Source organism: Manis javanica, chromosome 16, assembly GCF_040802235.1.
Source record: "Manis javanica isolate MJ-LG chromosome 16, MJ_LKY, whole genome shotgun sequence".
In the NCBI taxonomy this organism is placed as follows: domain Eukaryota; kingdom Metazoa; phylum Chordata; class Mammalia; order Pholidota; family Manidae; genus Manis; species Manis javanica.
The window spans coordinates 19,335,322-19,348,504 of NC_133171.1; the positions used below are offsets into that span (position 1 = coordinate 19,335,322).

At 41.1% G+C, this 13,183-nt stretch overlaps 1 protein-coding gene across 6 annotated transcripts in view; it reads left to right on the forward strand.

The window, feature by feature from the left end:
• The first annotated feature begins 37 nt into the window (after positions 1-37).
• The window catches only part of DEK (DEK proto-oncogene), a 28,418-nt gene continuing 15,272 nt past the window's right edge, over positions 38-13,183 (forward strand). For 2 of the 6 annotated variants that reach the window (XM_036994315.2, XM_036994316.2), the window contains exons 1-7: positions 997-1,160; positions 1,389-1,533; positions 4,508-4,609; positions 4,866-4,975; positions 6,317-6,411; positions 7,270-7,390; positions 11,194-11,382. In XM_036994315.2, coding sequence (XP_036850210.1) covers positions 1,398-1,533; positions 4,508-4,609; positions 4,866-4,975; positions 6,317-6,411; positions 7,270-7,390; positions 11,194-11,382 — 753 coding nt within the window. In that variant the 5' untranslated portion in view covers positions 997-1,160; positions 1,389-1,397. Of the gene's footprint in view, positions 156-996; positions 1,161-1,388; positions 1,534-4,507; positions 4,610-4,865; positions 4,976-6,316; positions 6,412-7,269; positions 7,391-11,193; positions 11,383-13,183 lie in introns of those variants that run through there. The other 4 variants (XM_036994313.2, XM_036994314.2, XM_036994318.2 and 1 more) reach the window with 3 other exon arrangements.

The following is a 13,183-nucleotide window of genomic DNA, read 5'->3' on the forward strand; positions in this document are numbered from 1 at the left end:
AGATTCTGAGAAAAAATGAAGGCGAGAGCCCGAAGGTAGAAATGAGCTTGGCTTTATGGGGGAACATCAGAGGCTGGTGGGACTGAAACAGCCACTGTGTCGGGGAGACGAGGTAAAAGCTGTCAGCAACTGGAGTACGTAGGACCTCAAAAGCCGTAAGTATTTTGAATTTTATTCCAGTTAGGATTGGGAACCACTGGCGAGTTTTAAGCAAGAAATTATGCAATCTGATAATTAAAAAGAAAAAAATCACCTTGGCTGCTATGTGGCTAGTAGGGGACTAGACTATGCGGCACTGTGGATGCCACCAGACCAGTGAGAGGCTATGAAGAAATCCAAGCAAAACAAAAAGGAGTGGACAAGGTTTGAATGGCAACAGCAGGGTGCAAAATGGCATAGAACGTAAGGGTAGAAATGACAGAATTTGCTTATGCGTTCGCTAGACGCCCAAAAGGATTTAAAGAAAATGTTTAATTTTTGCCCTGCAACCCAGAGGCCTTTCAGGTAAATGTCACTGACCTTATTTCCTTTAAGGCCACAGAGTGAACGGCTCCTTCGGGCAGCCGGGGGAGGAGTTGGGGGGAATAAGGGGCTGACACACTGAAAGAGGGAGCATTTGGGGAGCCCCGAGTTCCGCCCCGGGCAGGTGGCGTCCAGCCGGGCTGCGGCGCGGCGCACGGGCCCTCCGGCCGCCCGGGCGGCCCCGTCCCCGCGACACGGACTCTCGGCGTGACGGGCTGGCCCCTGGCGCCGGCGACTCCGCGGGACGGAAACTTCTCCCCCGCGCGGCGCCGCAGCCCCTCCTCCGGGAGCGCGCGGCGGACACAGTGCGCGCGCAGGCCGCCCCCGACCCGCGCGGCCGCACTCCCCGCGCGAGGCCGGACGCCGGACCCCGCCCTCCCTTCCCGCGGCCCCGCCCCCCAGCGGGGGCACCGCCCGCCCCGCCCCCCGCGCGCCCGCGCTGCCCGCTGCGCTGATTGGTCGCCGCATTCCCGCTCTCCTTCCCGAACCGCCATTTTGAAAATCTTGTTGATTTCGGGGAGCCGAGCGCGTGGCGAGTGTCCCCCGGAGAGCAGCCCGCGCGCCTCCCCTTCGGCGCCCGCCTCCGCCTCCAGAGCCCCTTCGTGCCCTTGGCAGACCCGCGGCGGCCGGGACCGGCGGTGAGGGCTGCGCCCGGGGCGGGAGGCCAGGATGCGGCGGCGGGCCCGCGCGCGCGGCGCCGCGGCCATTCGGTCGGCGGCCCGGGGTGGGGGGAGGGGCCGGGCGGGGGGCGCGGCGGCGGAGCCCGCGGGCCCGCCGCGCAGGGAGCGGCGCCGGAGGGGGCGGGCGGGGGCGCGGCGGCCTCCGCCCGGGCCGCGGCACCGAGACGTGTGGCCTCCCCGCCGCAGGCCGCCAGCATGTCCTCCCCGGGCCCCGCCGCGGACGGAGAGGGGGCCCCCGGGCAGCCCGCGTCCGAGAGGGAGCCCGACCTGCCCGACGCGAGGGACGAGAGTGAGGAGGAGGAGGAGGACGGCGGCGACGACGAGGAGGAAGGTGGGGAGGCCTCCGGGGGGCCGCCGCGCGAGCGGGGCTCGGTCTTTGTGCCCGACGCCGCGTGCGAGTGGTTTTCCGCAGGAGTGTTTGCGCGATCGCCCTGCTCTTGTGTTCAGCAAGCAGGGCGTTAAACTCTGCGAGTCCCAGTTTTCAGAAGTACTGGTCACGCGTATTTCGGAGCTGAGCTGACTTCCCGCCAGCAGTTCGCGTCCAAAGCGTTTCCCATTTGACAGGAAGTTTGTACGTTTCAGATCTGTTCCCAGCACAGCCGTGGGAGTCCCCGAGATAACGTTTTCAGTCTCCTGCTGATGCACTTAGTACTCGTCGTCTGCGTTTTGAAGTCGCTGTAAGGTCTTCGGGAGCCACAGATCAGACCTTAAAGGGGTTCATCAGTGCTGGTCCTGGGACTGTGTTAATAATTCTGATACACCTGCTGAGCCTCAGCAGAGGTGCAGAGTTTGAAAGGCTTAGGGGGAGTTCCTTGCCCGGGGAAGCCCCGGGGAAAGCTGTGGCTGCCCGAGAAAGTTAACTGAAAGCAGCGAGCTGTGAAAGTTCCGTGTAGCCGAGCGCTCTCGGTTTCGGAGTGGAAGGAGAGCCGGACCACCCGTCCCCTGAGGGGGTGAGCCTGAGCCTCCCGGGACGAAGGGCCGGTGCTGCGGCGGTGGGTCCCGGACGCATGGGCAGCTGCCCCAGATCTTTAGGAACAGCTTCCCAACATGTTTCCAGCCACTTAAAAACTCCGCACCCCCGGCCTGGGCATTCTCTGCTGATAATAGCCTGGGCGAGGCTTACTCAGCATGTGGTCACAACTCTGCCAAACTTGCGGAGAGGTTTGAAGTTTCCTTTCCAAACCTGCGTTTTACTTGCCCATTTCTTTTATGCCTAAACCAGCCCATGGTCAGCATTTTGTAAGTAACAGCCTGGGTTGAGATCACAGGGTATGTCTTTTGATGTTTAAAGTGGTTAGGTGCTCTAAGAAGGGAGCATGTCCGCTTGTGTACACAAATGCTTAGAAAAAAGTATAAATGATATTTTAAAATACAGTGAGAATTGGCTGCAGTGTCTCACTGCTAGTCCGAAGCTTTCTCTGTGCGTTTTCCTCCAATTTTTTTGTTTTTGTTTTAAGACAAAGTATGGATGCCCCAGAGATGAAGAATTTCTTAATGTCAGGAAAAATTTTAGGTTTAAAAATACTGTAAATGGCCAACACAGCAATGCTTGGGGAATTAGTGGTAGTTCAAATTGTGATTTTCTTTTTTAAAACATGAACATTAAAAAAAAAATCTCCATGTAGTTCTGTAGTTGTTATTTTTCTGTGTCCCTCATTCAAGGTGTTTGTAGAACAACTAAGATTGTGAACATTTTTATCCTACTTAGCTCTGAAAATTTAACTCTGCTAGTTAGGCATCATAGAATACAAGGCAGTGCATCTTTGCCGAATAAGGGGTGGGCCTGGCTGAACTTGTGGGTGGTGTGGTGGGGGGGATGCCTGGTAAAAGATGACTCCTAGGTTTCTGTCTTTGGCAGCTGTGTGATACTGTTACTGTTCCTGAAAAACAGAACTCACAAAGGTGAGCAAGTTTGGAAATGATTATGGCTCCTGTTTTTGATGTTTTGAGTTAGGTTCCTGTAGGACATGAAGTGGAGTGTCTAGTTGGCAGCCCTGTTGGTTGATGTGAAGCTCAGGAGAAAGGTCTGGACTGGAGATAGACCAGGGAAGTCATCAGTTTATAGATGGAATTAAAGGCAAACAAATGGTTTAAATCACTCACGGAAAGGAAGCAGGGTGATACCAGGGTTGCTTTAGGGTGCTTTCCCTTCGTTCTGTGCCCAGTCGCCAGGGTAGGCCTGCTGGAACCACTTTCTCCTTACCAATTCTTTGCAAATCCTTACATTTACAAATCTTACCTATCCTTCAAAGCCAGCTTCAATGTTTTGATAGTTTTTCCCTAATCCAAAAGTAATTACTCCTCAACTAACCAAACTTTGATGTCTATCTTTGTTAAGGTGTTTTATCATAGTACTTTAGAGTATAATTGTATCTCATTGCCCCTAGTAGACAGACATGATCTCAAGAGATACTCAGTGTCTTATTTTATCATCCCCGTGCCCCCTTAGTGTCTAGTGCAGCTTTGTGCAGAACAGGCATTCAGTTGAATGAATGGAAGGACCTCCGACGATATGTAGTGTCCTCTTATTTATCTAATTAATGTCAGTCAGGTACGTGGTTTTAGAAAATCAAAATTAATGTGTTGTTTTGAAGTATATGTTATGTATGTATTTCCTACCCTTTTTTTAAAAAAAAGTCCAGACTAAACAATTTAACTTCTTTAGAATGATTTATGACCTTTATTGGCATCATTTATTAAACTATAAAGTAACCCTTTTCCAATTGATTGCAGGAAATGTAAACTTGTAGAATTTTACCTTATTCATGTTAACTCCTGATTGCTGTTTTAAGGTCCTTGTTTTTCTTTTGTCAGTTTACTAAATTAATGCTTTTTTGTGTGCATCTTTTGAGGTTCTTATAATCTCTATCTAAACTTGATGTTTTCTGATGTACAGTAAACTATGAGTCCCAATTGAAAGAGAAGGCTTGGTGAAGGCGATTTTTCACACAAAGTGACTGGGCTTTTATAGCAGTCACTGCAGTTGGCTAAAAGTTTGTTTGCCTTCTGATTTTTTTTTTTTTATTGGATCCCCTGTAAGGTTGCCAGGTAAATAAAAAGTTACTCTAAAAACAGTTCAGTGATGCCATAAACTTAACAAGTATTTTCTTTTCTTTTTTTATAATGGTTCAGCATTCATTAACAAACAAATATTTTCATCTTTGTTAGGTCATTTGCTTCTCAAAGTTATGCACAGGAGAATAGTAAGGTATTAGGTTTCTGTGATTTTTTTCCTACATGTTTATGCAACAAAGTGAATATTCTTTAAGCTTTTGTTATTTAAGAAGTATCAAATTAATTTCTAGAAAAGAGCCTCATCGTGGAAGGCAAGAGAGAAAAGAAAAAAGTAGAGAGGTTGACTATGCAAGTCTCTTCCTTACAAAGAGAGCCATTTACAATTGCACAAGGTAAGTTTATTCTGTTCCTTTCATTTTACAGTGAAATATCTAAATATGCAAAATGATGGTTAGCAGTGCTTAGTTTTTAATGTTTATTAAGTAGTAATACATTATTGATGTAATATTATTTAATCAGCCCTATCAGAGTACGAGTTATATTTATATTCTGTAAAAATAATTCTTACTAAGTTAACCTTTGTAAATGTATTAACACTTAATGGGGTTTTAGATTTAATTACTATGGTTTTTTTCTTCTCCCCCCTAGGAAAGGGGCAGAAACTTTGTGAAATTGAAAGGATACATTTCTTTCTAAGTAAGAAGAAAACGGATGAACTAAGAAATCTACATAAACTGCTTTACAACAGACCAGGCACAGTAAGACTTTTTTTTATACCTTTAACTTAGTAGCAGATTTATGCATTAAGATACTTCACAATAGAAGTGTAATTTTCATTCTGGAAAGGACTTTAGGCATCGGCTAGTTTGATGTCTGTACCATACAAGTAAGTAAACTTGAGATGTGTTCTTGTTAAATGACTTAGACACATAGCTGGATATTCGCAACAAAGATTGTCAACGTCCTTTCTACTGTAGTTTTTATGTCAAACTGAAATTTCAGATTGTTACGGTTTTAGTGATCTTTAAATGTATTGAAACATTTATTTTTTGGATAGTTCTTGTTATTTGGAATAAATGATACAGTATAACTGAATCTTATTTTGAGCAAGCAAATATCTGATAAATTAGGTGGTAGATATTTGCCAGTGGATTTGTTAGAGTCAGTGTTTCACTCACTAAATTATTGTACACACAACTTCATTATTCTGAGGAAACTTTGCTTTGGGTTGTGCATGATCAGAATAAAGTGTGACCGTGTTAGAAGAGAATGTCTGAATCATGGTGTAATTATTTTCATGTGTGTGATCTCATTCGCTCCTCAGCAGCCTCGTTTACACCACTTCCTTACTGCTCAGTGGCTTAACTTTTAGAGGAGCGCTGTTCTTCACTTTTCAAAGAATAAAATATCTGACTTCCTAATTTGGAAAGTAAGAAATATTTCTAGTGACTTGTATTACTTGGGGAGAAGATGTCTTTTTAGGTACAGTTGACCTTTGGACAACACAGATTTGAACTGCACAGGTTCACTTAAAAATAGATTTTTTTTCAATAAATAAGGAAATTCTTTTGGAGATTTGCAACAACTTGAAAAAGCATTTTTTCTCTAGCTTACTTTAGTGTAAGAATACAGTATATAATACATATAACATACAAAATATGTGTTAATCAGCGGTGTATGTTATCAGTACAGCTTCCTATCAACAGTAAAGTTCTTAGGGAGTCAAAAGTGATACGTGGATTTTGACTATGATGGGTTTACACCCCTGATCCCTGTGTTCAAGGATCAACTGTAGCACAGTCACTTTATTCCCTGCAACTGTCAGACAGCATTTAGTTGTGGTTTTATCATTACCAATAAAAATTCCCAGATGGAAATTCATTCAGTTTCACGTTGTTTTTCACATAACTAAGTTTGTAAGCCTTTTGTAATGTTAATATTTTAGTAACAAATACCGTTTTCAGTTGTGAATAAGAACTGTTGAATAAACCAATATGGTAACTTGGAAGACATTGTGCTAATAATGGTATTGGCTTTGAATTTTTTCTTGTGTACTTTACTAGGTAATAAATTGCATTAATAATAAGAAACATTTTCAGGTGTCCTCATTAAAGAAGAATGTGGGTCAGTTCAGTGGCTTTCCATTTGAAAAAGGAAGTGTCCAATACAAAAAGAAGGAAGAAATGTTGAAAAAGTAAGTTTTATTATAAATATCATGATTTGATCAGTGTGCTTTACATTTATTTTAAAACATTTAAATATGACCCCCCATACATTTTCAGTGGACTGTTAATTCTTTGCCAAATACCAAGACCTGATTTGTCTTCATAACCATCAACTTGGGATGTCCACTACTTTCTAATGAATAGTGACTACTAAGATTACTGAAAACTCAGACCTTTATGTTTTTTAGATGCGTGATAGACATAGGTAAATCACTCATACAGACCAAAAAGCAGGTCTAAGGGGAATACAGTGAATTCTATATAGGGAAGGTAGAGTTCTTCCAATCCTGTGCCCTGTTAGGCATTCTGCTCCCACACATGTAAGTGCCTTTGAAGCTATTGTGAAGATAACGTGATAAAAACTGTCCTTCACTGTAAGCAAAATGTAGATTCTTAGAGTTTATTAAATCCCCAGTAGTTTAAGTACTCTAAATTATAAAGATGATTACCTATTCCTTCGCTGAAACATTGTCATAGTAGGAATGCTAAGGGGAAAATGTAATATTTAATCACCAGCCAGAAGAATTATCATGTCCATGAATTTTATAATATTGAAAACTTTTCACACTGTTTTCTAGTAATTCACTTGGTTTATTCTCTTATTGCCTTTAAAACTTAAGTGATGTTTTCAGTTTACTAATAATCATGTCGGGTTGTACTTTGTACATGAGTCAAGTTTATTAGAAGAACTTCTAAGACGGAGGAGGTTGGCTGCTCTTTTTAATGTTTGTAGCTGAGCCAGTTTGCTTAGCTGTTGTCTTCATTGTGGATAATGTTTATAAACGTTCCTACATAATCACCCTAGTTTCTTCCATTTTCTGTTTCAGATTTAGAAATGCCATGTTAAAGAGCATCTGCGAGGTTCTTGATTTGGAGAGATCGGGTGTAAATAGTGAACTAGTGAAGAGGATTTTGAATTTCCTAATGCATCCAAAGCCTTCTGGCAAAGTAAAGACCAGTTTTTACTGTTTCAGTAACATCACTTATTTATAGTCTCTGCTTACTTTCTCTTTTATGGAACAATTTAGTTAGTGAGCAGTATTGCTGTCAACATTCAAAAATATCTTCTACAGCCAAAGAATACGCCTTCCATTGACATCTACAACAGTTTCACATAGAAACAACAAGAAAAACGTGGATATGTTCTTCGTTATCAGATGTAATATGTATAAGATAAAGAAAAATAGTTATTAGCCAAATTGATGTCATATGGGATAGAAATACAAACTAAGTATCCAGGATTGTGTATCTAGAAGGCACTAGGAAAAGAAACAGGTTGAGTTGAGGATGAGGTAGGTGATGGGCTGGTGGGGGAGGATGTGCAACCTGTAAACAGGAAAGTCAGGATGGGGGTGTTAGAACTGGGGATTTTCTAGGTACTGAAATAAGGTTATGACACATGACTTTCGGAAAGCTGATGCTTACCAGTTTCTTGGATTAGGTTTCCAGAATCCTCAGCAGGGCCCAGGAACACGACAGGGAGGTAAAATGGCCTTACAATTTCTCCCATTCTTCCTAAAATGTGGATTAGGTTTGCCCTAATTGTTTAGCAATAGCAAATAATATCACTGACTTAAAACATCTATTGAAATGTTACGTGATCTTTCGTTTTCAGTTTAAGTCTGTCATTAAGTATTTTCATTTTCTTGCTCATTTTGATAGCAAAGAAATTTGGAAGAGATCCAGGGGGCCTGAGGGCCCAAAGGAACACGTGGTGAGGGGAGAAGGCGTAAAGACTAGACCGGAAACCAGCCCTGAGGCTTTGTTTCTGCGCTCCTGGTCCTGTTTACCCTTAGCTGGGCAGGGACAGATGAGTGACGTGTATGTCGAGGGGTATATGGTGATTCTCTTGATGTTTTGGACTGGCCTATTAAAGATGAGAAATTACCTGTTTTTCTAAACTTTTACTAAAGGCCGTCCTCTACTTTAGAATTTCAAGTGACAAGTTGAACACTATTTCCCCAGAAACAGTTAACTAAGTTAAGGTTACTAAGTATGTAGTTACATACATTAAGTATATAGTTAGTACATACTAAGTTAACAGTTACCTAAGTATAAGGAATGTGTTGCTATTCATTTTTTCCTCAGTGATTTTCAAATGTGTTGGTTTCAGGACCCCATTGCCCGCTTAAAAATTAGTGAATATCCCAAGAGCTTTTGTTTATGTGGGTTGTTTTGATATTTATTGTATTCTAAATTAAACTGAAAAATTCTAAACTAACAGCCCACTATATGTTAGCAGAAGTAATATTTTGTGAATGAAAAATAATTATACTTTCACAAAAAATAGAAGAATGGTACTTTGTTTTTGCAAATTTGTTTATGTGTGGCTTAAAGAGAAGATGGCTCTATTCTCATTGGCTTTTGCATTTCAGTCTTTTGCAATGTATTGTCTTGCTTGACGTATATGGAGAAAATCCAGCCTCACACAGGTATATAGCTGGAAAAAAAGGAATATTTGGAAAACCCTGTCAAATAAATGTGGATATTCTCCTTTGATAAACCACCAAAACTCCACAGTAGTAGTTTCTTAAAGGTTAGTTGTAATGTGTTATGTGAAACCATGGCAGTGAACTTGCACCTTTTACCTATGTATGATTTTATAATACGCATTCACCATTTGGGAAATAATTGGTTCCCTGAACTACACAGATTTTCCAAATGTTGGTACATTTCATTGAACAACGTCAGAAAGTTATATTTGTTAATATAACCACCATCTCATCAAAAAAAAAAAAAATCTCAGTGTTGGGAGGCTGTCAAGTGCATAGAGGTGAATTTTCCAGAATTCTAATTTTCACTTGAAGTTTACCGTTGACAGTAAATACTGTCAATTGTTTTCCTTGAAGTGACAGGCTTTCAGGTTCTTTTTTGAGAACATGTCTGTTAAATATGTATGTCTGTATAAGCATAGTTTTTCAATCACCTTTTAAAACCAGTATTCTGTAAAAAAGTAGCTAGCTTAGTTCACAACTCAATTACACAAGTGATTTTCCTTGAGAAAGCCAGTGAACTTCAATATACAGCCAAAGTACTCTATATATACCTCCCGTTTTGTTAAAGACATGTATTTAGAGGTCGAGAGTTAGTACGATTAATACAACTTCATCAGTATTCAAGTGAAGCGCCGACCTCCCGCTCGTGAGTGGTTGTGCAGTATGACTGCCAGCACGGTGCGGGGCCAACCGTTCCACTCAGCCTTTGCTTGTGCACAAGCATTGCATGTTTCAGCACAGTGAGAAGAGCAAATAAATAATGCCTTGATGTTATGAAAATAATTTTGACTTTGTAGGTTTCTGTGAACGTCTCATGAAACCTCAGGGTCCATGAACCACACTTTGAGAACCACTGTCTTATCCTTTCCTAAGGAAGCTAACTCTTAAATCTGTTTTTCATATCTGATTCCATAATGTTATGCTGTAATCTGATAGTATTGATCTCAAGCTCTTTTCTGGGCTTCCATACAATTGTGTAATTTAAGTAAGACACTATAAAAATTTAATACTAACTTTTTCTTCTCTATAATAGTCAGTGGATTTTACCAAATGGATTCGGTTGCTGGTAATAGTCGGTAATGGTAATAATTCACATAACAAGGGTATCTACACATTCCAGGACATTTCTTGTACACGGCCCCTCTGAGAAATATCTTTGGTCTATGAACTTCACATCTCTGAAGTGGTCTCAGTTGGCCCTTGAGAAGTTGGGCGGTCTAGGCAAACTAGGGGCTCCTGTGGACTGCAGACAGCCTGGGAGCACTACGTCACAAAGCAGCCACTTCTGCTTAGTTTTCTGTGCAGGCGACAGTCACCCGGATGACTGGAAGTTCCTGGGAGAAGGGGCCTGTGGCTCTGCTAGTTTAATGAAAGATGAGCACTAACATTTATACAGCTGTGCATCTTAAAGTTATATTATGGAACTTTCCTTAATGTTCCTGCTTATTGCTGAGAGTAAAATAGCATGGGCAAAAATAAAACAGAAGATACCCATGATTTCAGAAATCAGGAATTTTATTTCCTTAGTATATTATCTTTTCAGATCCTTTATGCAAGCTGTCATAGAACTATATTATGGTTTTCAATTTCAGAAGTTAGCAAACACTCCCGTAAGAAGGCATTTATGCTGGGTCATACAGTCAAATCATTTTCCTCATTTGAGCAATGCTGCTTTTTAAATATGCATGGTTTAATTGACTATCAGAGGAATAGCAGTGCACTTGTTTTGTAGTTCTTAATTAGTTTCATAATTAACATCCTCAGCACTAATTGCATATTTAGAATCATCAGTGAGAATATAATCCTGGCATTATTGAAAGTAGAACCCAGAGGTAATAAGAATATAAACTGTATGGTTCATAAATTCAGGGTGTGTAAAGTAGGGTTTTATTTCCTTCATGGATGGTCCTGCCCAGTCCTCTAAGTAGTGAGATGAACTACAAGTTTCACTCAAAGTCCTGTCTCGGTAAGGTGTGAACAACTATCTGAGTTTGCTACAGAGTGTAGTTGGGCTTCTGGTTCCATGTCAGAAACAGAGTATGTACTTCTTTCAACATTTGTAGAACGTTAAGAATGCCTGCATGTTAAGAGTGAATGGTCATTGGTAACAGACCAAAAATGAACTTCTCATATTAAAGATGATTATTCTCTGTAAAACTGCTAAGCTTGGAAATTTTATTAATTGAGTGGATATCAAAAGTAATTGATTGACTTGGAAGTATATTACCTCACTGGTGTTATCTGTGTTTCATGCAGCCATTGCCAAAATCGAAAAAGTCTTTTAGCAAAGGCAACAAAAAGGAACGGAATAGTTCTGGAATGGCCAGGAAAGCTAAGCGAGCCAGATGTCCCGAGATCCTGTCAGATGAGTCTAGCAGTGATGAAGATGAGAAGAGAAACAAGGAGGAGTCTTCAGATGATGAAGATAAAGAGAGTGAAGACGAGGTAAAATGTTGAGTGTTTCCTCAGTTGTTTGTATGGCAAGAGTTAATTAAATATCCTGCTATATAATAGTTATGGCCAGAAAACAGTTCCAGGAACTCTCAGTACCATATTGGTTGCTTTTAGACAGAGAAATAGTTAAGTATAATCCTTTCTTTCCCTTAAGTCGCTTTTAGTTGTATTGCCACGCCAGAGTGTAGGGGTTGGAAAAGACTGAGGTTGGTGTGGGGCGGATTCGACCTGGACCTTGCAGACTCGGGTAGGTAAGTGGGACATGAGAGGACGGGAGGAGGGGCGCACGTCCTGAGCGGGAACACAAAGGAGCAGATTTTTTTTTCTTTGTATTTTTGCATTGTGTATTCATATTTTATCACTGACTTGAACTATTTTATCCTGTTTTATACAAAAAGCAAGTATTTAAGTGCCATCATGTTTTCTCAACTTGAGGATTATTAATGAGAATAACAGCACTTGAACTTTATTTGATTGGTGGGGAGGTTTTTTATCACTTAGGAATTCCTGCCATTTTCTTTAACTTGGGAGTATTTGTAAAATGCTGAGAATATTTAGTTTCCAAAGTGAAACTTCAGGAAGAGGAGAAGTTTGCCAAACCATTTAAAGGGTTAATTTTATCCTCTCTTTGATGTGTGTCTTTAGTCAAGGAGATAAATAAAAGTGGTACAAGGAGATGATTTCTTATGTTAACAGTGTTTTGGTGACCCCTTCAGTGGTCAGAACTTGCTTTGTAAATTGGGTCACCTCCCCTGTCTTATTTAGGAACTTGATTAATGTGGCCTGAGGTTTGGGGCCAAGATGATTCCTAATTGTGAAGGGCCATCTTGAGCTTCGTAGAGTGCCCACTAGATGCAAGTAGCACCCATCCGCAGTCTCCTGTTGTGAAAACCAGACGTGTCTCCAAATTGCCAAATGTCGCCCTGGGGTGCAAAGTCACCATCAGTTGATAACCCCTGCATTAGAAGGAGTAAAGATGTGGTGAACTCTGATTTCACATGTGTGTATATTTTGTATACGTCTGTCTTTTGGGATTTAAAATCCACAATTATTTTAATGTCAAATTTCATAGAGTTTTGTAAAGCTAATTGTGAAATGCTTCTTGATTATAGAGTGTTGCAGATCTAGCATGTGTTTCATAAATATCAATACATTTTTAGTGTGATGGAAGATGAGTAATCTGAATACTAAGGTTTTTATGGAATAGATTTTAAGGATATTGGGGAGAAAGACATGTTGTTTATATGTGAATATACATTATTGGCAATTTTGCAATAATAGTATTCCTATTCAAGAAATTTTTGGTTATCTGCTAAGTGTATTCACTATGCTTCCTAAAGTCTTTTTAAAGGCAGACGTAAAGCATGAAAAGTTGTCATAGAGGATAAACACAAGTTTTGTCATAGAGGCAATATGATTATGAGCATGGACTTTGGAAACTATCAGGGATTCATATCTCAGCTGTATCTTTATCATTGTTTGATTTTGGGCAAGTTACTTATAAATTGCCTATACCTAAGCTCCCTGTCTGTAACATGAGGGGTAAGAATGCTATCAGCTTCAAACGATTGTGTTAAAGGTTAAAGGTATTTCATACTCATTTGCTTACTTGCTTTCCAGTTTGTTGTCCCATTGTTCTAAATAGAGTTAGTTGAGGTCTGCGAATATGGATAACCGTGATTTATAACCATATTGGTTCATAGGTCATGGTAACAAGTGGAATAATACCACTATAAATCAAAGCCTTTCTTCTACAGGGCCACAAGCAAAGATCTTGTGCTGGAAACCCAGA